General features: G+C 37.9%; 1 protein-coding gene and 1 long non-coding RNA gene across 2 annotated transcripts in view; one reads left to right on the forward strand and one right to left on the reverse strand.

Annotated features, from left to right (window-relative positions):
* Nucleotides 1–23734, reverse strand: part of Hacl1 (2-hydroxyacyl-CoA lyase 1) — a 39697-nt gene that overhangs the window by 13152 nt on the left and 2811 nt on the right. Inside the window, exons 3-9 of the mRNA XM_048355903.1 lie at nucleotides 21396–21436; nucleotides 19180–19260; nucleotides 16113–16185; nucleotides 14233–14310; nucleotides 13242–13336; nucleotides 9775–9887; nucleotides 5984–6119 (exon numbers count right to left, since the gene is read on the reverse strand). Of these exons, the coding sequence (XP_048211860.1) occupies nucleotides 5984–6119; nucleotides 9775–9887; nucleotides 13242–13336; nucleotides 14233–14310; nucleotides 16113–16185; nucleotides 19180–19260; nucleotides 21396–21436 (617 nt within the window). The remainder of the gene's footprint in view (nucleotides 1–5983; nucleotides 6120–9774; nucleotides 9888–13241; nucleotides 13337–14232; nucleotides 14311–16112; nucleotides 16186–19179; nucleotides 19261–21395; nucleotides 21437–23734) is intronic.
* LOC125358628 lies at nucleotides 4–22852 on the forward strand. Its single transcript, XR_007212343.1, has 3 exons — nucleotides 4–407; nucleotides 597–1185; nucleotides 22816–22852. It is a non-coding gene; the product is annotated as an uncharacterized LOC125358628 (long non-coding RNA).

The following is a 23734-nucleotide window of genomic DNA, read 5'->3' on the forward strand; positions in this document are numbered from 1 at the left end:
TTTAAAAAAAAATCTGACATAAGATTAAAAACTATATTGGTATCTTTACTTGACTTATTCTATAATTTGTAAAGTATGTCTAAAGTCTAAGTAATTTTGGAGCTTATATTAGATTTGCAAATCAGCTTTCAGAATAAATTTGATCTTTCATACTAAATACTTTTTTGTTGTTGTTGTTTTGGTTTTTGAGACAGGGTCTTGTTCTTAGACCAGGCTAGACTTACTCTCACAATCTTCCTATCTCAGCCTCACAGTTCTGTGATCACAGGCATGCACTACTACCACACCTGGCCTAAAGGACCAGGCATCACTAATTAGTTTCCAGTAACCTGATCATTTTAACTTGGGTCCTTTGCACAGTGAAAAATTCCAAGAAGCCTACATATGGTGCTCTTAGTTTACTTATAGTTAGCAGACAGTGGTATTATATTGGGTGTGAGTTCTTTTTTTCTTTTTTCTGTGCTCAAGGCTAGCACTCTGCCAACTTGAGCCACAGCGCCACTTCTGGCCTTTTCTATGTATGTGGTGCTGAGGAATCAAACCGAGGGCTTCACGTATACAAGGCAAGCACTCTTGCTACTAGGCCATATTCCCAGTCCCTGGGTGTGAATTTCAATAAGAACTTTTTTTACAAGTAGAGAAAGGGAACTGGCTAAGAGTCCAAAGAACTCCTTTGCCTTAATGAAACACATGGGTATACATCAACTCTCAGTACTCACTACCTTACTTTTTCACTATTTGTATGTGTGATGTGTTTGTGCTGGTACTGGGACTTGAACTGGGCACTGTCCTGTAGCTTTTTTGCTCAAGGATAGCCCTCAACCTCTTGAGTCACAGCTCTACTTCCAGTTTCCTGCTGACTAACTAGAGATAACAATATCATAGACTTGCCCAACTGGACTAGCTTCAAACCTCAACCCTCAGATCTCACCCACCTAAGTAGCTAGGATTACAGGTATAAGCCACAGGTGCCTGGTTACCCTGCTTTATTCTATTCCTTTTATTCAATTGTACTTAATATCTCCTAACATTCTTTATGAATAACTTTTTAATATAATTATGTGGATTATATTTTATCTTTAATGTTGCTGTTGACTGCTTACTGTATTAATATACTCCCACCACACTGGAAAGCAAAGCTATATTAGAACAAGAAGTTTATCTGTTTTACTTATCGGTATATATGTATACATATATATATATATACACATATACACACACACATATATATAAAGCCCAATAAACTTATACCGAATAACTAAAAAACTATACCAAGTGTATGTCTAATAGTTTTATTTTGTATGTCTTATGTTTCCAATCTGTGTTATTTCCTGACCATTAAGTTACTCTAATATATATTCTAATCTTAAATGATTCTTTCTTTGATATCACACTGACATTAGTATAGACACCATGCTTTCTTTGTTTACCTTGTACATTTTGTTTTAGTCTTCTTTTTAAGCTGTATTATGTTGTTTCAGATATGTTTCAGATATTATAACACACACAGCTGCTACTATTATTAATCCAACTGGAATATTTTTACCTTTTTCCAAGAGAGTTCATCATAATTGCTGGCAATTTTGATTGGTTTCACTTTTTTTTTTTTTTTGCCAGTCCTAGGCCTTGAACTCAGGGCCTGAGCACTGTCCCTGGCTTCTTTTTGCTCAAGGCTAGCATTCTACCACTTGAGCCACAGTGCCACTTCTGGCTGTTTCCTATATATATGTGGTGCTGAGGAACGGAACTCAGGGCTTCATGTATTCGAGGCAAGCACTCTTGCCACTAGGCCATATTCCCAGGCCCTGGTTTCACTTTTCGTTGTTTTGCTTTTGGGCTGCTTTTTCCCCCATATATTTTGAGATTTTTTTTTTTTTTTGCTTTTGTCTTCCTCAGCAATAAATGCATTTTTCTCCCACAGGAATTCTATCATCATTTTAAGCATATACTTGAGGAGTATTCGCATATGCTGTACCAATTCTAAGAGACTAAACTTAATTGATAAAAACTCTTAAGTAGGATAGATTAGGTTATAGATACTCTCAAGTCCTTTAAATTATTGATCCAATTATTTATAGTTCTTTGCAAGCAAATCTTATACTGTAATGCCATTAATATTATCTATCACCTTAAAATTTGGCTAGAATGAAGATAAACTTTAATAAAAATTAAATTATTTTTAAAACTTGGTAGTGTAAAAGTTAATTTGGCTATTTTACCAAGTATACTAAAAGCAAGATCTCATAAGACAGTATTAAATAAGCAATAATTAAGCAATAAACAAAGACATTTTTAAAGGCTCAAAATTAATTCTATCTCACATGAGAGTACAAAGACATCAATTGCATGATGGTGGTGAACTACAGAGAAGGAAGATGACAACAGGATAGAGAAATATACACAGAATACTAAAAACAAACAAACATGAACACACAAAAACCTTTGCCTAGTATAGTGATGGCAGCACACATCTGTAAATCCCAGTACTTGGAAGGCTGAGACAGGATGATTAAGAGTTCAAGGCCATCTTGAGCTACATAGTGAGTACAAAGCCAGCTTGGGCTACATATTCAGATTCTGTCTCCGAAAAATGAAAAGAAAGCCTAAATCAATATGATAAAGTTGTGTAGTGCTACCAGAAGTGTTCAGCCTGAGCTACAGTCATAGTGAGAAAAAGACCCCATCAGATTCAGTGTCTGGTGAGCCCCAGTTCCTCTACTGTGGAGAAGACTTGTTGCTGTCTTCACAAAGCAACAAGGAGTTTCCTTTGATTTCTTTCATAAGGTGCTAATCTCACTCATGAGGGTTGCCCTACTAACTCAAATTGTTTTTCCAAAGGCTCTATTTATTGATGGCGCCACAATTAGGATTGTTTCTACATGCATTTTGGAGGAACACATTCAGATCATACTATATCCTTACATCTCTGATTTCTTTGTCCTTCTATAGCAAATATCTCCATTAGCATGTTGAGTGTATGCTGGGAGTTGGTGGCTCATATCTTAATCCTAGCTACTAAGGAGGCTGAGAGCTGAGCATCACAGTTTGAAGCCAGAAAAATCTATGATATTCTTATCCCTACCAAAAAGCTGGAAGTAGAGTGATGGCTCAAGTGGTAGAGGGTATACAAATATTTTTATGTAATATTCAGCATAAGGTACTTATTATTGCAGAGAAAATGAGCCAATAAAGGTCTTCAAAGAAAAGCAACCTACAAAGTTTCCTTTACTTTGGATAATAATCATGTTCCGTCAAGCCTAGAACACAGAAAACAAAGGGGCATGATCTCCCTGATATATGACTGTTAACAAAGGGAGATGGAGAGACAGTAGAGACCAAGTCTGTGAACACTGTATATGTGCTTGATACATTGTAAATTGCATATGGGTCTACCTGACCTAGACAAGGGATGGAAAAACAGGTTGTAAGATATCACAAGAAATGTACACACTGCCCTACTATGTAACTGTACCCTCGTTGCACAACACCTTGTAAAAAAAATTTTTTTGCTTAATTAATAATAAAAAAAATTAAAAAAAAAAAAATAATCATGTTCCGTACTATATGTCTCACAGAGTCCACACACAATAATCAATATACATAAGAGTTCAGCAGTGGAGCTAAATAATACAGAAATAATCAGAAACTATAATTTATAAAATATTTAATTTGAAATAGAAAATAAAGATGAAAGTATATATATATATATCTATCTTTGATATACATTAATGTTAGCATGTATATATGTGTGTATTGTAATGGAAAAAACCATGAAGCTGAAAAATAAAATTAAGGAACTTATGTATCAAAAGGTATGTCTCAAAAGGCACACTTAAAAGAGTCTTTTATATGACCCTAAAGGTACCACTTTTGTGCAGCAGCCCCCCCAACCTGACCTTGGGGCCTCAGGTGGCAGCACTTACCATGCTGACCTGATGGGGATGCTGTGCCCAGACAAGACAACTGGTGAAGAAAGCTCAATGCTCAGACACTGAGCATCTATTGTCATGTTTAAGCTTACCTGGGACCTTTTCAACTTTTTTTGATGGTTTTGATGGTTCACTAGGTTAAATAGTTTGTACTATTTTTGCAATAAACTTATAGGAAACCCTAACAGTTACTTGGACTATATCTTACTGTGTATACATAAACTAATACTGAAAGTTTGGCATAGTGTTTTTTTCACTTCCTTATACATAATCCCTAATATGTACAGATGCTGTAAATCTGATAAAATATGATGTGAACAATATTCTATAAAGTTATTTTGTATGGTGCCAATTTTGTTTTGCTCCATAGTATGTCAGCAATAAAATAAAAGACCTCATTAAAAAAAAAAGGAGAAGGAGGTTTCCAGTGCTAGTCAAGCTTGGGCATAAATCCACTACAGCCTGGCTTTCCCAACAATTACAATGGAAAACTCTGGACAAGATAGGAAAAGCAAGTTCTGAAAAGTAAACATCAAGTGAATTAGGGGGAGGGTTGTTTTTTTTAAGTTTGAAGAAGTGATCCACACCGTTTTCTCTCCCATCTTTTGTCTCCTGGCTTTGATTCATGAACAGCTCTAGTTGAAAAACTTGGAAAAGATCAGAAAAAAGGACCCCATTCCAAGCTGGAGACGATGTGGGAGGAAGGTCACATCTTTCTTTCCTTACTTCCTCCTTTCCCCAGCCCTGTTCTGAGGGTGGCTTATTGTAGAGTTGCATTGTGGGGGCTCCTAAGCAGCCAGCATTATAAGAGAAATGCTAGCTATGTGGCAAAGGAGCTTGAAAAAGATTCCCAATCCCCTATTATCTAAAACATATGGGGAAGTTTCCATACTTTAAAAAAAAAAATTCTCTTCTGCCTGACTAGGCGTGGCAGCAAAAGCCATTTGGACTTTGGGAATCAGAGAGTGAAGAAGGAGCCATAAAGAAAAGAAATCCTTGATTCTGGGTGTCATTCCTAGGCTGAGTATGTGCAGACATACAGTAGCTAAGCAAAGTCTCTGAGACACAGTTGGCTCTGAGACTGCTGCCCACAAAAAGAGAGAACCAATAGCCTAAACCCTATCTAACCTAAGACAATCTGTTTATTTCTTAGTAGAACAAAACCACTTAACACTTAGGAGTGGAGAAGAGTTTATCATGGTCCAGAGACTCACAACATAAGATGCAAAAATCCAAGATACAACTCAGAAAAATTCTGAAAACCAATTCTCAAAAATAAAGACAATAAATGGGTGCTAATCTAGATGTCCAAGAGTTACTAAGTAGACTTTAAAGCTGCTATTAACTATGCTCCAAGAAGAAAAAATATTCTTGAAATAAATAGACAGAAGTTCTTATCAGACAAATAAAAAACTTAAAATACGGGACTGGTGGTAGAGTGCTTGTCTCGCACACATAAAGCCCTGGGTTCAATTCTTCAGCACTACATACCCAGACCCTGAGTTCAAGCCCCAGGACAGGCAAAAATAAAATAAAATACAAAGAAACCGACAAGAAATGAATATTATCAAGGCCATTTAGGGACCTATGAGTTAAAAATGAAAATGTGAGATAACATTGGATTCTAGTAGGAGAAAGAGATCGCTAAGGAAAAAAAAGTTAAACTTTCCAAATTAGGAGAGAAAGACATAGGTTTATGATTACAAATGGTTTGAGAACTCCAAACAGGATAAATGAAGGGAAAAACGATGTCCAGAGACATCTTAAGAAAACTGCTTAAAACCAAAGATAAAGTTTGAAAGTACCCAAAGAAAAACAAAAAACTATGTGTGGAAAAACAATGATTCAAATGACTACATTTAAAACCATGAGGTCAGAAGAGAATCAATAAAATTTATAGTGCTGAAGAGTTAAAAAAGAAATAGATCATAAAAATTATTAAAATTATAAAATTCTTTCAGAACTTGTCTCGAGACTCATTAATATCACAAAATAATTTAAATTAGCCTAAGATCTGCCAAGCTACTACATTTACAATCAGGAGTGTCACATACCTGGATCTGGCTGCACCCACACAGTTTGGATGGTTGTCAGGAACCACCCCCTTCCCCATAGGTGTGGGCAAAAATGGCAAGTTACATTGTTCCACCAATTTCTGGATACTCCCCTCTGCATGAGCATAAGCAGCACCTACAAGAAAAATGCATGGGATGGTTGGTTAGGGATGCCACTGGATGGGACCCTCAAATTATTTCAAATGAAGTTGCTTTTGAGATCTCAATTACTCTCCTGTTTACGGTTTCTATCTTTGGTATTTTAAAGCAGTAGTTTCTAGTTTAATTCCAGTAATCTAAATTATTTTGAAGAAATATACCCTAAACAAAAGTTTTCCCCTTGCATCTCTTGCTGTTCTCATTTACCTGTTCTATGCTATATGGTTCCACAATTCCCTGAACATGCTATCTTTACTGGGCAAGGAAGACCATTGATATGAAAGAGAAGGCTCCCTACGCATTGCTCTCTACCACCAGCAAAACTTGTTTTGCAAATCTGCTATTTCTAGGGTATATGAGTTTCTAAAGCTCTGCAGATCTTTCTATAGTTCTACAATCTTGTGTTAAAGGGGACACATACCCATTTGTTTTTACAATGTACACCTGCAGAATAGCACATCCTTGATGATATTGAAAACAACTTACTGTTTGTTTCAGTGGTACAGGATTTCCTATGCAACATAGGAACATATAGGAATGAGTTCATTTCCATTATCATCAAGGTCACTATTACTTTTTGGCTATTTAAAGTTATACTAGAGCTAGTAGTATGCTAGGGCTATTACACAGGACTAGAATATTATCCATTTTTGGAACATACTTCTTCTTTTTTTTTTTTTTTGCCAGTCCTGGGCTTGAACTCAAGGCCTGGGCACTATCCCTAAGCTTCTTTTGCTCAAGGCTAGTACACTACCACTTGAGCCACAGTGCCACTTCTGGCCTTTTCTGTTTATGTTGTACTGAGGATTGAACCTGGGGCTTCATGCATGCTAAGCAAACATGCTACCACTAGCCACATTCCCAGACTGGAACTTATACTTCTTGATGGAATCCTAGGAAACAGCATATTGTGCTTTCAGATTCAATAGCTGTCCCAATTACATGACAATCTCAGAATCCTTTCCTATGTGTGTATGATGTAAAACAGTTTCCTTTATTTCATCCAGAAAGTTTTCTTATTCTTCTTCTACCCCAGTGCATCTACCTAGACTGCTTTTGTTTCTTTATCCTCCTGGTGAACTGTTACTTCTCAAGGTACTGCCATGTGCCAATTTTTCCAGATGATCTTTTCACACCACCTTACTGGGGTGAGATGGAATCTCAATGTTGTTTTGATTTGCATTTCTTTTATGGCCAGTGATGTAGAGCGCTTTCTCATATGTCTCTTGGCCATTCTCATTTCCTCATCAGAGAAGTCTCTTTGTAAGTCTTTAGCCCACTTGCTGAGGGGGCTATTGGTTCTTTGCGGTTTTGTTTTGGAAGAAGGTAATTTTTTTAGTTCTGCATATATTTTAGATATGAGGCCTTTGTCCGTTGAATGGCCAGTAAAGATCTTCTCCCAGTGTGTGGGCTTTCTGTTTATCTTGCGAACTATGTCCTTTGCCGTGCAGAAGCTCTGCAGTTTGATGCAGTCCCATTTATCCAACCTTTCTTTGATTTGTAGCCTTTCTGGGTCATTGTTACATAAGTTCCGTCCTGCGCCAAGGAGCCCAAGTGTTTCTCCTATTCCTTCCTTTAGTGTTTCCAGGGTGTCTGTTTTGATTTCGAGGTCTTTAATCCATTTGGAATTGATTTTGGTGCAGGGTGATATATAAGGATCTAGTTTTAGTTTGTTGCATGTGTTGAACCAGCTTTGCCAGCACCATTTGTTAAAGAGGCTATCTTTCTTCCAAACAATTGTTTTAGCTCCTTTATCAAAGATTAAGTAGGCATAGTTCTGTGGGTTCATTTCTGGGTCTTCAATTCTGTTCCATTGGTCTTCAGGCCTGTTCCGGTGCCAATACCAAGCTGTTTTTATTACTACAGCTTTATAATACAGCTTGAAGTTGGGTATTGTAATTCCTCCAGCACTGTTCTTTCTGCTTAGGATTGTTTTTGCTATTCTAGGTCTTTTATTGTTCCATATGAATTTCTGGATTGCTTCCTCTATTTCATTAAAAAATGGTGTTGGGATATTAATGGGTATTGCATTGAATTTGTAGACAGCCTTTGGCAATATTGCCATTTTGATTATATTAATCCTCCCAATCCAGGAGCATGGGAGGATTTTCCACTAAATTCCTTTCTTTTGTTCACTATTTCCTTTAAAAATATCTTTAGTTTCTATGTTCCTAAGTAGTTGATAACTGATTAGCATTGCCATAGACAATCCCAGTAGTATCAGTTCTAGACCAGAAAATGGATATAATAATAAATTTGCTAGCTGGCATAATAGTACATTAATTTTAATTCCAAGAGGCTGAAGTAGAAGAATCATGAGTTTGAGCAAAAGTAAAAAATAACAATAAATTGCTATTAAATGTATAAATTGTTTGACACAACATATAAGGATAAATCAACCTGACATTAGTTCAGAAACCTTAAAAACAGTCACATCTTGCCAGGTGCTGGTGCCTCACACCTGTAATCCTAGCTACTCAAGAAGGTGAGATCTGAAGATTGCAGTTTGAAGCCAGTACAAACAGGAAGTCCATGAGACTTTTTTTTTTTGCCAGTCCTGGGGCTTGAACTCAGGGCCTGAGCACTGTCCCTGGCTTCTTTCTGCTCAAGGCTAGCACTTGAGCCACAGAGCCACTTCCAGCCTTTTCTGGTTATGTGGTGCTGAGGAATCAAACCTAGGGCTTTATGCATTCTAGGCAAACACTCTACTGCTAAGCCACATTCCCAGCCACCACCTCCTCCCACCGTGAGACTATTATCTCCAATAAACTACTCAGAAAAAGCCAAAAGTGGTGCTGTGGCTCAACTGGTAGAGCACTAGCCTTGAGCAAAAAGAAGCTCAGGGACAGCGCCCAGGCCCAAAGTTCAAGTCCCAGGACTGGCAAAAAATAAATAAATAAAAATAAAATCACCTTGCAATTTAGTTTTCTTTTTGATGACTATATCTTAAATCCTAAATATAGAAAAATCTTAATATCTTAATAACATGTTTGTCACAGCTACTATAAACAAACATTGTTTATTTACTCTAAATGGTAGAGCACTAGCCATGAGAAAGCAAAGCAAGCATGAAGCACCAAGTTCAAACTTCAAACCCCAGTACCATAAAAAAAAAAGTTTCCTTGGATGAAGAGATTTCTTCTATGCATCTAAATTTTTCTAAATGTTTTACAACAGAAGAAAAGAAAAAAAAGTTAGGTGACTTACATCTGTAATCCTAGCTACAAAAGAGGCTGAGGATATGAGGATCATGGTTACAAGCCAGCCTGGGCAACAAAGTCTGTGTCTCTTACCTCTAAATAATCACCAAAAAGCCAGAAGTAGAATTGTGGCTCGTGTGGTAGAGCACCAGCCTTGAATAAAACTAAGGGAAAGCACCCAGGCCCTGAGTTCAAGCCCAAGTACCAGCATCAAAAAGAGAAAAATTTTACTTAAGTTCCAAGAAGTATAATGGGAGATATTTTCTTCTAACACTGAGATCTCTGGGCATACAAGGATAATTCTATGATGAAGGAACTCCTATTCTAATTTCAAACATTAGGGCAGATACTAACAAATAATGGAGACAAATTCTAAAAAGAACCAGTATTCTTAACAGGCTAGCAAGAGTCAAGAGTTCTATTTAATGTTACCTTTCCCAATGATAAGAAGGGGTTGTTTGGCATTCCTAATAACAGATGCTGCCATATTCACAGATGAGGCATCTGCCATGCTAATAGGAGGTGGCAGACAGCATTCTTTGAACCTGGAAATAAAGGAATTCTGTTAATTAAAAGAGGTCAACTCTAAGGGATGAGGATATGGCCTAGTGGCAAGAGTGCTTGCCTCATATACATAAAGCCCTGGGTTTGATTCCCCAGCACCACATATACAGAAAATGGCCAGAAGTGGCGCTGAGGCTCAAGTGGCAGAGTGCTAGCCTTGAGCAAACAGAAGCCAGGGACAGTGCTCAGGCCCTGAGTTCAAGCCCCAGGACTGGCCAAAAAAAAAAAAAAAAAAAAAAAAAAAGAGGTCAACTCTAAAAGTCCTTATTTTGTAAACTTCAAATATATATAAAGGTAGGAAAAAAAAGAGTACAATGAATTCCATATATCTGCCATATAGATCCAACAACTAGACTCATTTAACTACATTTGCTTTACACATACATACATAGGCATCTTCCCACAAATCATTTAGATCATTAGAGGCATCAAGACATCCATCTTTAAAACTTCATAATGCAGCTCCAACAGGTAAGGGCTTTCTCTTATACAACTACAATATCCCTATCACACTTAATAAATTAGACATTCTTCCCTAATATCACCTAATAACTAGTCAAATGGGTTAATTCCTGTCCGGAAATGGTTTTGTTATGTGTAGTAGTGGTAGTAATAGTAAAAAACATACTAGAAGCTGTTTCTAATACTTACTTTGAGCCATTTATCCTCATTTGATTATGAGGTTAAGCATTGCCATTGTCTCAGTTTCACCACTGAGGAAAAAAGAGTAACTTTCTCTAAGTTTCCAGATGGCATTTATCAAAGACTTCACAGAACCAGGCCATCTGTCTCCAAAATCTATGCCTTTATTTTGACAGTCCTGGAGTTTGGACTCAGAGCTTTGTGCTTGCTAAGCTGGCACTCTATCAGTTGAACCATGCTTCCAGTTCTGCTTTTTGCTGGTACTTTGGAGATGAATCTTGCAGACCTTTCTGGATGGGTTGGCTTTGAACCCAAATCCTCCCAATCTCAGTCTCATTCATAGCTAGGATTTCAGGCATGAGCCACTGGTGTCTACCTCTCAATAATTATTTGATTATGTTCAGCTATTACAAAGAATAAACATCAGTTTTTCTGACTCTCCCAAACAGAAATTGCCCATTATTGGTAGTTATTATCGAACCATTTACACAACAGCAAAATCCTCAAAAATTACTAAGAAATAACTTTAAACAATGAAAAACATGTTAAATTGATATTAAATTAATACAGCAGACTATCAACTATAGTCCAAACTCAGTATGTTAAATATACATGATTACACACATATAATCACAACATTCTGAGGTAGGAGAATATTGAATTGAAGGTCAGCCTGGACTATAGACCCTGTCTCAAAAACAACAAGATAAATAGGTAAATAACATATGCAGCCAGGTGCCAGTGGCTCATGCCTGTTATCCTAGCTACTCAGGAGAGGCTTAGATCTGAGGATTGTGATTAGAAGCCAGCCAGGATAGGAAAGTCCATTAGACTCTTATCTCCATTAAACTATCCCCCCAAAAGCTGGAAGTGGAGCTGTTACTCAAGGTAGAACACTAGCCTTGAGCAGAGAAGCTCAGGGACAGCACCCAGGTCCTGAGTTCAAGGCCCAGAACTTGCACAAAAACAAAAAATAAAAATAAATACATAGGGGCTGGGGATATGGCCTAGTGGCAAGAGTGATTGCCTCGTATACATGAGGCCCTGGGTTCAATTCCCCAGCACCACATATACAGAAAATGGCCAGAAGTGGCGCTGTGGCTCAAGTGGTAGAGTGCTAGCCTTGAGCAAAAAGAAGCCAGGGACAGTGCTCAGGCCCTGAGTCTAAGGCCCAATCCTGGCAAAAAAATAATAAATAAGTAAATACATAAATAAATAAATACATAAGTAAGATATGCAAGAAAAAGAAACAGGAAAGCACTAAATGTTAATCTAGCTGGGCACATGGGGCCCATGCCAGTAATCCTAGCTACTTAGGAGGCTGAGGTCCGTCATGGTTCAAAGCCAGCCCAGGAGACTCTTATCTCCTATAAACTACACAGAAAAAGCTGGAAGTTGCAATGTGGCTCAAGTAGTAGCACACCAGAGAGGCTAAGAAACAAAGCCCAGGCCTGAGTTCAAGCCCCATGACCAAAGAAAAACAAACCAAAAAAACACCAGGGGGCTGAGTGCTTGCCTTGTAACATACATGAAGCCCTGGGTTCAATTCCTCAGCACCACATATATAGAAAAGGCCAGAAGTGGTGCTGTGGTTCAAGTGGTAGAGTGCTAGCCTTGAGCAAAAAGAAGCCAGGGACAGTGCTCAGGCCCTGAGTTCAAGCCCCAGGACTGGCAACAAAAACAAAAAAACAAAACAAAAAAAAAAAACACCAGGCTGATGTACTGGCCTAGTACTACTGATCCTTATCAAGAGTGAAAAAATGACTTCTGCACTTCTTTTCACTCAATGATAAGAAATAAATAGCTGGGAGTGGGGGTGGGAATGTGGCTTAGAGATAGAGTGCTTGCCTAGCATGCATGAAGCCTTGGGTTCGATTCCTCAGTACCACATAAGCAGAAAAAGCCAGAAATGGTGCTGTGGCTCAAGTGGTAGAGTGCTAGCCTTGAGCAAAAGAAACCTAGGGACAGTGCATAGGTTCTGAGTACAAGCCCCAGAACTGGCAAAATAAATACATAAATAAAGGGATGGGACAAATCATAGAAACACCTTTGTTAGAACATTTAAAAATAACAGAGATAGCTACACAAAGACTTTATATACTGAGTCCTAGGAATTTTTCAACATCAATCTCTTGGCTTACACTTGGACAACTGTCAACAATCCATTCTACATTAGCAACGATACACACCTGTGCTTACTGGAGGAGGAATTTCAAATGAGGAAATCAGGGAGCTTCAAGTATTTGATTTAGTAAGAAGTCATATAGTTACTAAATAATTATCATTTTAATAAATAGAATTCAGCCAAGATTCAGTTTAGTGCTAGGTGTCAGTAGCTCACCCCTGTAATCCTACTCAGGTGGCAGAGATCTGAGAATCATCATTCAAAGCCAACCTGGGAATGAAAGTCTGTAAGATTCTCATCTCCAATTAAGCACTAAAAAAAGTTGGAGGTGGAGCTGTGGCTCAAGTGGTAGAGCACTCGCCTTTGAACACAAAAGCTCACAAAGTCCTGAGTCCAAACCTCAGCACTGGCACATATAAAAAATTAAAAAGATTCAGTTTAATTATTAAATGATCAAAGGTTAAAACAAACATGAATTAATTTATAAATTTGTAAACAACTTTCAAAAAGGTAACGATCATTATAACAATATTAACTGCCTAAAGAATTTTAAATAACTGTTACTTACTTTATAGAAGTCACATCCACCTCGAGGGTCACAAAATCTGCAGGTATGTCAACATAACAAGCACCTGGACGACCATAGATACTGCTTCTCACTGCCTACATTCATTCCAAACAGAAGAAAAGATTTTTACAAACCTCAATTCTTAGTATCATATTCCACTTGAAGATAACTTACAACTGTGAAACGAACAGTATTTAATTTTTTCTAGTCATCCTAGAAGAAAACAAAAAATATCCTTCGTTAAAGTTTATACATTTTACTTACTGCCTTACATATATAACTGTAAACCCTCTATACATCCCCTTGATAATAAAATTAAATTTTAAAAAAGCTTATACATTTTAAAAGAGATTTGTTTGAAAGGGGAGAGGTACTGGACTTGAGTGATAAAGCTAAAGGACAGTCCCTAGTCCCTGAATTTAAGCCCCAGTTTTAAAACAAAACAAAACAAAAAAAACTAATGCACAGAAATTTTGTGCAAAAATTACTTCTGTTTCTACAATTAAATGACAGTGAACATTAAAACATAATCAGGTTTTGGGGTTTTATTCAGTTAAAAAAAAAAGCCTTGCAAGTCTTGTGCTTGCTAGACAAGTACTCTAATCACTTGAACTAAGCTAAGGCTAAACAAGACTTTTTGTTTTTCAGCAGAGTCTGGAGCTGTTTACCCAGACTGGCTTTAGAGTACAATCTTCTTATCTCTATGGCTGAGATTAAAGGCATGCACTATCATAATTGGCTTCTTCTTGAAATAGGGTCTTTTTACCATGATCCTCTTGTTTCCACCTCAGAAGTAGCTGGAATTTCAAGTATGTTCTGCCATATCTGGCTCCTGTAGAAATCTTTTTAGCAATGTCACTTTCACTTAATCTAGTGTTAATTGTCACTCATCTATTGAGAATAAAAATAACAATGATGAAGGTGTAGCTCAGTGGTAGGCTATGTGTTTAGCAAGAAGGAGGTCTTGGGTTCATCTTATTAAATACTGTACCTTTTCAATAACAAAGGGAATCGTTTCTATGCTGGTTGGCCGAGCTGAGAACTTGCTATATAATCTACAAGCTTCAACCTGTATAGAAAATGAAAACCATGTAAAATTCAGCTCATAATCATATTACTTTCCTAAAGGAAGGTAAAATATTACTATTTTCTATTACATTTAGAAGCAAGATGGAGAAAATGCAGGTTAAGATTGCTTCTTAAAAGCCTACTCAAATCACAAATTTCTGACTTAGTAAGTTTCAGGAAGCTAATCAAAACAAGTCACTATTTTAATTTCTCTTACCAGCAAAACTGAGTAAGTTTGGTAACAAACAACATTTGCCATACATAGAAAACCAGGCACTCTCAGAAACTACTGGTTGGACAAGTATATATAGAGGGAAACTGACGATATTTCAAAAAAATTTAAATAAGCTACCCAGAGCAATGAATATATAAGTTTATCTGTTACTTCTTATTTTGCCAATCCTGGAGCTTGAACTCAGAGCCTGGGCACCGTCTCTTTTGCTCAAGGCTAGAACTCTACCATTTAAGCTACATTCTACTTCTGGCTTTTTGGTAATTTACTGGAGATAAAGAATCTCATGGACTTTCCTACCCCAGCTGGCTTAAGACCACCATCCTCACTTCTCAGCCTTCTGAGTAGCTAGGATTATAGGCCTGAGTCACTGGCACCAACTCTCACACTGGTTCTTGATTTAACAATAGATTTTGTCTACTGGTTTAACTCTTCGTTCTTAAATTTTTCTGATATTTATACCATTGTTAATTAGCCCTCAACATCTGCAGCTATTCTGAAAACTGCAATTTTTTGCTAGCAATTTTTTTCAAGTTCCTTTTACTTTTGAAATACTCTTTTTGCTCCTTCAAAAATAAAAATAGAGGCTGGGAATATGACCTAGTGGCAAGAGTGCTTCCCTCGTGTACATGAAGCCCTGGCTTCGATTCCTCAGCATCACATATATAGAAAAGGCCAGCAGTGGCGCTGTGGCTCAAGTTGGCAGAGTGCTAGCCTTGAGAGAAAAGAAGCCAGGGACAGTGCTCAAGTTCAAGCCCCAGGACTGGCAATAAACAAATAAATAAAATAGACTTGTTCAGAGTATGATAGTAGGATTTTCCCTCTTAACTCTTGATCTCTGAAAAGTCTGGGAGTCCAAATACATTTTAATTTCTACATTCTTCTTGATTTTTTTTTTTTGAAGGGCTTCCCCCTTGGTAGGCAGGCGTTCTATTTGAGCCATGCATGTCTCAGACCCCTTTTAGCCTGATTATTTTTGAGAAAGGGTTTACAATGGGGTCTTGCAAACTTTTTACCTAGGCTGGCCTTGAATTTTTTGTCCTTCGAATCTCAGGCTTCTGATTATTTAGGATTTACAGGCATGAGCCATTCCTCCTGGCCTTGACTCCTTATTTTCAATTTAAAACCCTGTTGATTTGGAATATTTCTTGAAAGTTTCCTAAGCAAGGACTGAACCGTGTTGCCTTTGTGTCAGTTTAAACTCAGGACCTCATGCTTTGCTTTCTTGCTCAATTGATGCTCTATCACTTTAAACATGCCTCCAGCATGGCTTTTTACCGATTCTTTTGGAGATTTTTGGAGGACTCTCTCAGATTTTTCTGTCCAGGCTGGCTTTGGACTATAATCTTCTAGATCTCAGCCTCAATAGCTAGAATTACAGGTATGAGCCACCAGTACCCAGCCTGAACTCTTTTTTAATAATCCACCATCAGTTTATCTTATTTGGGAAAATCACCTTTAAATATGAACCTCTAACTTATGTTTTTAATTTTGCAGACAGGACTTTCTAAGGCTTGTCTATAACTCGTATCAGTATGTAACTATATTATTAGAATATTAGAAGTGGATACCTGAGGAAATTCCTGAAAGGCTCCCATTGCTTCTTGATTTCTTTCAGAGGAACCACCAATCACAATCAAAGGCCTGAATAGTAATTTTTAAAAAGATAATTATACATGAGTTTATGCAAAACACTCAGTGCTCCAATGTACAACAACTCCATAAATATTAGAGACAGAGATAAAGAAATACACAAAGAGCAAACTTCATCCTTCCTGAAAGTCTGTAAATTAAAAAATACTGCTTTGTGTGGTGCTATATACCTATAAACCCAGAACTCAGAATTGATTATACATTTGAGGTTAGCCCAAACCACATAATGACTTCTAGAGCAGTCTTTCTAAAGGGGGAAAAAACCCAAAAAGTCCCTTAAAACTTAGGATGCAACCTAATGTGAGATCCTTTTCTCACAGAAAAGTGGCAAATGTATACTTAATGTTTTTTCCTTATTCTTACCTCATCCTTTCTGGATGCTAATGTTAGGACTTTCAGATACATTGTGTGAATGTGACATAAAATAAATTTTTACACAGTATGTTATTCTTAGGATACAGGAAAGAAATATTTTACACTTTTCTAAGTATATTCTATTTGGAATGGCAAGATGAGTGATATTCTTATAATAAAACTTTGATCCTTCAAAGTAAAAAAAAAAAAAAAAAAAAAAAATCATGTGGCCAGGCACTGGTAGCTCACTCCTGTAATCCTATCTACTCGGGAGGCTGAGATCTGAAAACTACAGTTCAAAGCCAGCCCAGGCAGGGAAGTCCAGGAGACTCTTATCTCCAATTAACCACCAGGAAACCAGAAGTGGCACTGTGGCTCAAAGTGGTAGAGTGCTAACTTTGAGCAAAAGAGGAGAGCGCTCAGGCCCAAGTGGTAGAGTGCTAACTTTGAGCAAAAGAGGAGAGCGTTCAGGCCCCGAATTCAAGCCCCATGACAGACTCCCTCTCCCCTCCCCCAATCATGTAGCAAATATAACGATACTTTTTAAAAAATCAAGCCCTAAAGTTGAGTAAGGATGAAAAAGACAAGGAATAAAAGGAAAGAAACTGAGCTAGGTACCAGTGGCTTATACCTGTGATCCCAGCTACTCAGGAGCCTGAAATCTGAGGAATGAGGTTCAAAGCCAGCCTCAGTAGAAAAGTGTGAGATTCAAATCTCAACACACACACACACCCTGAAGAAGAGTTATGGCTCAAGTGATAGAAAGTCAGTCTTGAGTGATAAAAGCTAAGGGATAGCACCCAGGCCCTGAGTTCAAGCCTAAGTATTGGTACAATTTTTTTTTGCCAGTCCTGGGACTTGAACTCAGGGCCTGAGCAGTGTCCCTGGCTTCCTTTTGCTCAAGGCTAGCACTCTACCACTTGAGCCACAGCGCCACTTCTGGCTTTTTCTATATATGTGGTGCTGAGGAATGGAAGCCAGGGCTTCATGTATACGAGGCAAGCACTCTATCACTAGGCCATATTCTCAGCTTACAAAATTAAAAAAAAAAAAAAAAAACCACAAAAAAAAACCAACAACAGGAAGAACAAAAGAGAAAGGGAGAAGGCAGAGAAGAAGAAGAAAACCAGAACTATAAGAAATATAATGTAAATTGAGTGCAGTGGCCCAAGCCACTAAAAGGTAGATGGATGGCAGTTCCAATCTTAAGTGAAAAAATCTGGGCATGGTGACGTTAGCTATTTTGGAAATACAAGTAGGATGACCAAGCAGAAAATATGAGACGCTCTCAAAAATAATCAGGGGGAGAATGGCTCAAGTAGTAGAGCAAGGCACTGAATTAAAAACCCCAGTACTATGAAAGAGAGAAAGAAAGGAGAGAGAAACACAGCACAAGAGAAAGAAATGTCCTCACTAAAAAGATTAAATATATGTTATGAATCGACTAGAGCATAATCCCCTACAACCTGGTGTTACTGGTAAAATGTTGTTAATCATTTGAAATCAGACTTAAGATTTTACATACTGAGATTTTTTTTTCCTAATTTATTTTACTGTTGTTTTAGAGGTGATATACAGTGGGATTATCTTTACATATGTCAAGTAATAAGTACATTTCCTTTCCTATGCTGGGATCTTCTTTATAATAATATGTACACTCATATACATACATACATATTCATATATATATATATGTGGAAACCCTGAAACTTTTAAGTGTTTGTCTCTAAGTAAAAGAATGCATAGTGTTTCTCTCTTTATTATATATATTTGAAGCATATAACATGTTACTTTGATATGCACATACATAGTGAGATGATTGCTATGGTCAAACAAATTAATATATACATTATCTCACCTTGGTAATTTGTGTAATAAAAGTTCTTAAAACAAGCAAATTTCCAGCATATGGTACAGTATTATTAACTACTGTCTTCATGCAGTTATCTAGGTTTACTCATCCTCCATAACTTTGTATCCTGGGGGCTCCATCTCTCCAATCTTCTTCCCATCCTCCTTCCCTTCTTGTTAACCACCTAAAGGTTTTTGTTTTTGTTTTTTGCCTCGCTGTACACTCTAGGTCAGTTTTTTGTTTTGTTTTGTTTTTTGCCAGTCCTGGGCCTTGGACTCAGGTCCCGAGCACTGTCCCTGGCTTCTGTTTTGCTCAAAGCTAGCACTCTGCCACTTGAGCCACAGCGCCACTTCTGGCCATTTTCTGTATATGTGGTGCTGGGGAATTGAACCCAGGGCCTCATGTATACAAGGCAAGCACTCTTGCCACTAGGCCATATCTCCAGCCCCTCTAGGTCAGTTTTATACAGCAAGATCATGTAGGGGCCGGGAATATGGCCTAGTGGCAAGAGTGCTTGCCTCGAATACATGAAGCCCTGGGTTCGATTCCCCAGCACCACATATACAGAAAAGGGCCAGAAGTGGCGCTGGGGCTCAAGTGGCAGAGTGCTAACCATGAGCAAAAAGAAGCCAGGGACAGTGCTCAGGCCCTGAGTTCAAGCTCCAGAACTGGCAAAAAAAAAAAAAAAAAAAAAGAAAAAGAAAGAAAGAAAGAAAAAAAAGAAAAGATCATGCAAGGGCATTTTAAGAAAATATTTTCAGTAATAATAATTTGATTACCAACAGTTCATGTTTGCATTTGCCATCCCACCAAAGGCATGGATGAGACCTGGACCAGAAACAACAAGGCACACTCCTGGCCTAGAAGCAAAAACAAAAAATTAATTAAAACCAGATCAAGTTTAACACAGCAAGAAGAGCACACACAAGCAGACTAAGTTCATGTCAGCAAGTGATCACTTTAGAATGAAACTCAGAAACCTTGTTGAACTTCAAAACAAGAACATATACACCCTTAGTATAATTGGAAAAAAATCACAATATAAGAAAGGTGACATCTGGCTAGAATATTTTTTAACAAGAGAGAAGAATACACCAGTCTTCTTATAAGAAAGAAGTTACAGGGCTGGGAATATGGCATAGTGGCAAGAGAGCTTGCCTTGTATACATGAAGCCCTGGGTTCGATTCCCCAGTACCACATATATAGAAAATGGCCAGAAGTGGCGCTGTGGCTCAAGTGGCAGAGTGCTAGCCTTGAGCCAAAGGCAGCCAGGGACAGTGTTCAGGCCCTGAGTTCAAGGCCCAGGACTGGCAAAAAACAAACAAACAAACAAAAAACAAAACCCAAAACAAGAAAGAAGTTACATATTATCTGCACATTGTATTTCACTAACCTCTTCGTAGTTTGCTTTTATTACATTTAACACAACTTGGCTACATACAGAAGCCACTCTGTTTTCTCAGTATTGGTGATTGAAATAGGGTTTTGTACTTGCTAGCAAGTGCTCTACCACTTGAATCAGACCCCCAATTGTAGAGTCAAGTTTTTGGCAGTTGAGTAAAATTTTTCTGCCAGGTGATGGTTAGCCATACCTGTAATCCTAGCCACTCATGGTCTGAGATCTGAAGATCATGATTCAAAGCCAGCCTGGTGAAAAGTCTGAAAGGGTCTACCTCCAATTAACCAGCAAAATGCTAACTGAAAGTGTGGCTCAAGTGGTAGAACATCAGCTATGAGTGAAAAAGCTAAAAGTATATGGCCTTGAGCCCTGGGTTCAAGCCCCAGGAGCAACACAAAAACTCCTCTGTAAAACATCTTAATAAGCCAGAAGTGGCACTTTGGCTCGAGAGGTAGAGTGCTAGCCTTGAGCAAAAAGAAGCTAGGGACAGTGCTCAGGCCCTGAATTCCAGCCCCAGGACCGGCACACACACAAAAATAAGATAATAATAGTAAAACATCTTAATAGTAACAATAAAATTATAATTAAAAAAAAAGAATGTGCCGGTCCTGGGGCTGGAACTCAAGGCCGGGGTGCTGTCCCTGAGCTTTTGTGCTCAAGGCTAGTGTTCTACCACTTGAGCCACAGTTCCACTTCCGGCTTTTAAAATATTTCTTAGCAATTGAATTACTAACTTTATATACTGAAACAAAATATTAATTTATTTTCATTTATTTATGTATTTGTGCTGGTATTGGGTGGGACTTGAACTCTTGACTTCCCACTTTTTCACTCACGGCTGGTACTCTACCATTTGAAACATGCCCCTAGTTCTGTATTTTTGCTAGTTAACTGGAGATAAGAATCTCATAGACTTTTCTGCCCAGGTTGGCTTAGAAACCTTGATGATCAGATCTCAGCCTCCTGAGTAATTAGGATTATTGGTATGAGCCACTGGTGCCTGACATAAAATTTATTAAAACATAGATGAAAAAGTATGGTACAGATAGTAGTAAGGGCCCAAATCTGCAGAAAAAGTACATATGAATGTAGAAAAAAAAAACAGGAAGAAAATATAACAAATTCCTAACAGTTGTGGGATTATAGATAATTTTAGTTTTCTTCCTTGTGAATTTCTGTATTTTCTAAGTTTTCTAAAATGGGCATTTCTTTAGAGATATAAACTTTTAGTAAGTAAAGAAGGGTAAGCAGTTAGTAACATATACATGTAATATAATGCACATTTAAAAAACTGAACAAGTGGAGCAAGCTTCTTGTATGAGATGGGCTAAGGTAGCTGAGACATTCCAGGCAAGACCCATTAACTGAGGATTGCCTGTGAACCACTTAGTAAAATAACAAGTTCCACTCTAAAACACTTTTCTGGTATTTTCCTCCTACTAATCTGACTCTCAGAGAGTTCCAAAGTTATTTGGAACATCCAAAGATGTTTAACAACATCTTCCATAATCTTTTCAAATCAACTAATCAGGTGAATGATATAGTAATTCTACTCCAAAATTTCAAACTAGCTGAAATAAAGCAGACGAGTTTACCTGCCAGTCAGATATCCAATTGCAGAGGCAGCATAACAAGCCTACAAAGAAATAATATTGGAAATAAGTGCATTTAGATTATTTTAGTATGAGAATAACTTATTAGTAAGAGTCTGGAATTTAAATGTTAAAGGGGGAACTGAAACATACTCAATTTTAATAAGAAATGTACTATCATTAAGTTTCTTTTTATTTTATTTTATTTTTCTTGGTGGTACTGAGGGTTGAACTCAGGGCTATTTGCTTGGTAGGCAGGTGCTTTACCAATTGAGCCATGTCCTTATCTCTTTTTGCATTTGTTTTTTAAAAGAGTCTTGAATGTAGTGCAGACCAGCATGGACTGATATTACTACCATAGCCCCAAAGCAACTACATCTAGGCTTTGCTCTTCGGTGTGACCATTCTCTGTTCACCCTCTCCTTTTATTTGACAAAAGGCCACATTTACAAAGGGAAGTAATAAGACAACTTCTAAGAAATGCTGGTGCATAAAATACTTGTTGCAACAAAAAAAAAAAACTTTATTTAAAGCCAGGCACTTGTGGCTCACACCTGTAATCCTAGCTATGCAAGAGGCTGAGATCTGAGGATTGCAGTTCAAAGCCAGCTCAGGCAGGAAAGTCTATGAGACTCTTATCTCCAATTAACCACCAGAAAACCAGAAGTGGCACTATGGCTCAAAGTGGTAGAGTGCTAGCCTTGAGCAAGAGCTCTGGGACAGTGCCCAGACCCTGGGTTCAAGCCCCACAACCAACAAGAACAAAAAAGAATACTTATTTACACAATAAGAATCACTGCCTATTTATTACAGCAGGCTGAGAATGTTGTTACACAATACAAATATACAAAAAACACAGAACAGAAAGTATATCCTGACATACGTCAAAAGTTGAAAGGTAACTGGTTTCACAATCATTAAAAAAATATATCTGGGCTGGGAAAGTGGCTTAGTGGTAGAATGCTTGTCTAGCATGCAAGAAGACCGGGTTCGATTCCTCAGCACCACATAAACAGAAAAGGCCAGAGATGGTGCTGTGGCTCAAGTGGTAGAGTGCTAGCATTAAGCACAGAGAGACTCAGGGGCAGAGCCCAGGCCCTGAGTTCAAGCCCCAGGAGTGGCAAAATAAATAAATAAATAAACATATCTATCTATCTATCTATCTATCTATCTATCTATCTATATATATATATATTATGGGCTGGGTGCCAGTGGCTCATGCCTGTAATGTAATCCTAGCTACTCAGAAGGCTGAGATCTGAGGATCTCTATTAGAAGCCAGCCTGGGTAGAAAAGAAAGGCCATTAAGCACCAGGAAACAAGAAGTGGTGCTGTGACTCAAAGTGATAAAGCACTAGCTTTGAGCAAAAAAAGCTCAGGGACCGTGCTCAGGCCTTGAGTATAAGCCCCATGATAGACATAGACACACACACACACACACACACACTCTCATGTGTACATGTATGTATGCATATATGTATATATACAGATATGCATGTGTATATATACATAAGTGATGTGTGTATATACATATATGCCTATATATACATATATATATATATGGGTATATGTAAATATGTTTCCCTACCAAATTACCTCCACTTTACAGACAGGATTAGTTTTATACACAGGCCTTAAGACAGTAGATTCTAAAGATAAACATTTCTGGCTGAGAATGTGGCTTAGAAGTAGAATGCTTGCCTAGCATGCATGAAGCCCTGGGTTGATTCCTCAGTGCCACATAGGCAGAAAAAGCTGAAAATGGTGCTGTGTCACAAGTGGTACAGCACTAGCTTTGAGCACAGAGAGGCTCAGGGACAGGGCACAGGCCCTGAGTTCAAGCCCCAGGACCAGGAGCAAAAAAGATAAACATTTCTGATTTAGACCCTAGTTCCTCTATATTCTACTGTGTAATTTTAGCAAATTACTTTGCACAGTGGCTCAGAGAACTGCTATAACAATGATAAATGGTTTGTCGATGTGTGCCTGCACAAAATAAGTTCTCAACAAAAACTTCCTAACTATGCCTACCTGCTGTCCAACTAATGAATCTAAGTCTTGATTACTTTAAAGATCAGAAGAAAAAACAATCAAATCCTACTCAATTATATCTTTCTTTTTGGCACAAACATGCTCTTCAATCCTTCTGAGCTCGTTCACATGTTCCCTTTGAATCATCCACCACCACCAAGTCTTCTTTTAACTACAACCAAACTCAGATTGTCTAAGGATACACAGTAGGGATATTCCACAGGCATCTTTAACTCAGATGTTCAAAGTTGAACTGACGAGCTTTCCATTCCAAATTGGCTCTTCTCTCCCTAAGCTTCAGTAAGTGAAAC

The sequence above is a fragment of the Perognathus longimembris genome, chromosome 10 (assembly GCF_023159225.1).
Source record: "Perognathus longimembris pacificus isolate PPM17 chromosome 10, ASM2315922v1, whole genome shotgun sequence".
Lineage (NCBI taxonomy): Eukaryota > Metazoa > Chordata > Mammalia > Rodentia > Heteromyidae > Perognathus > Perognathus longimembris.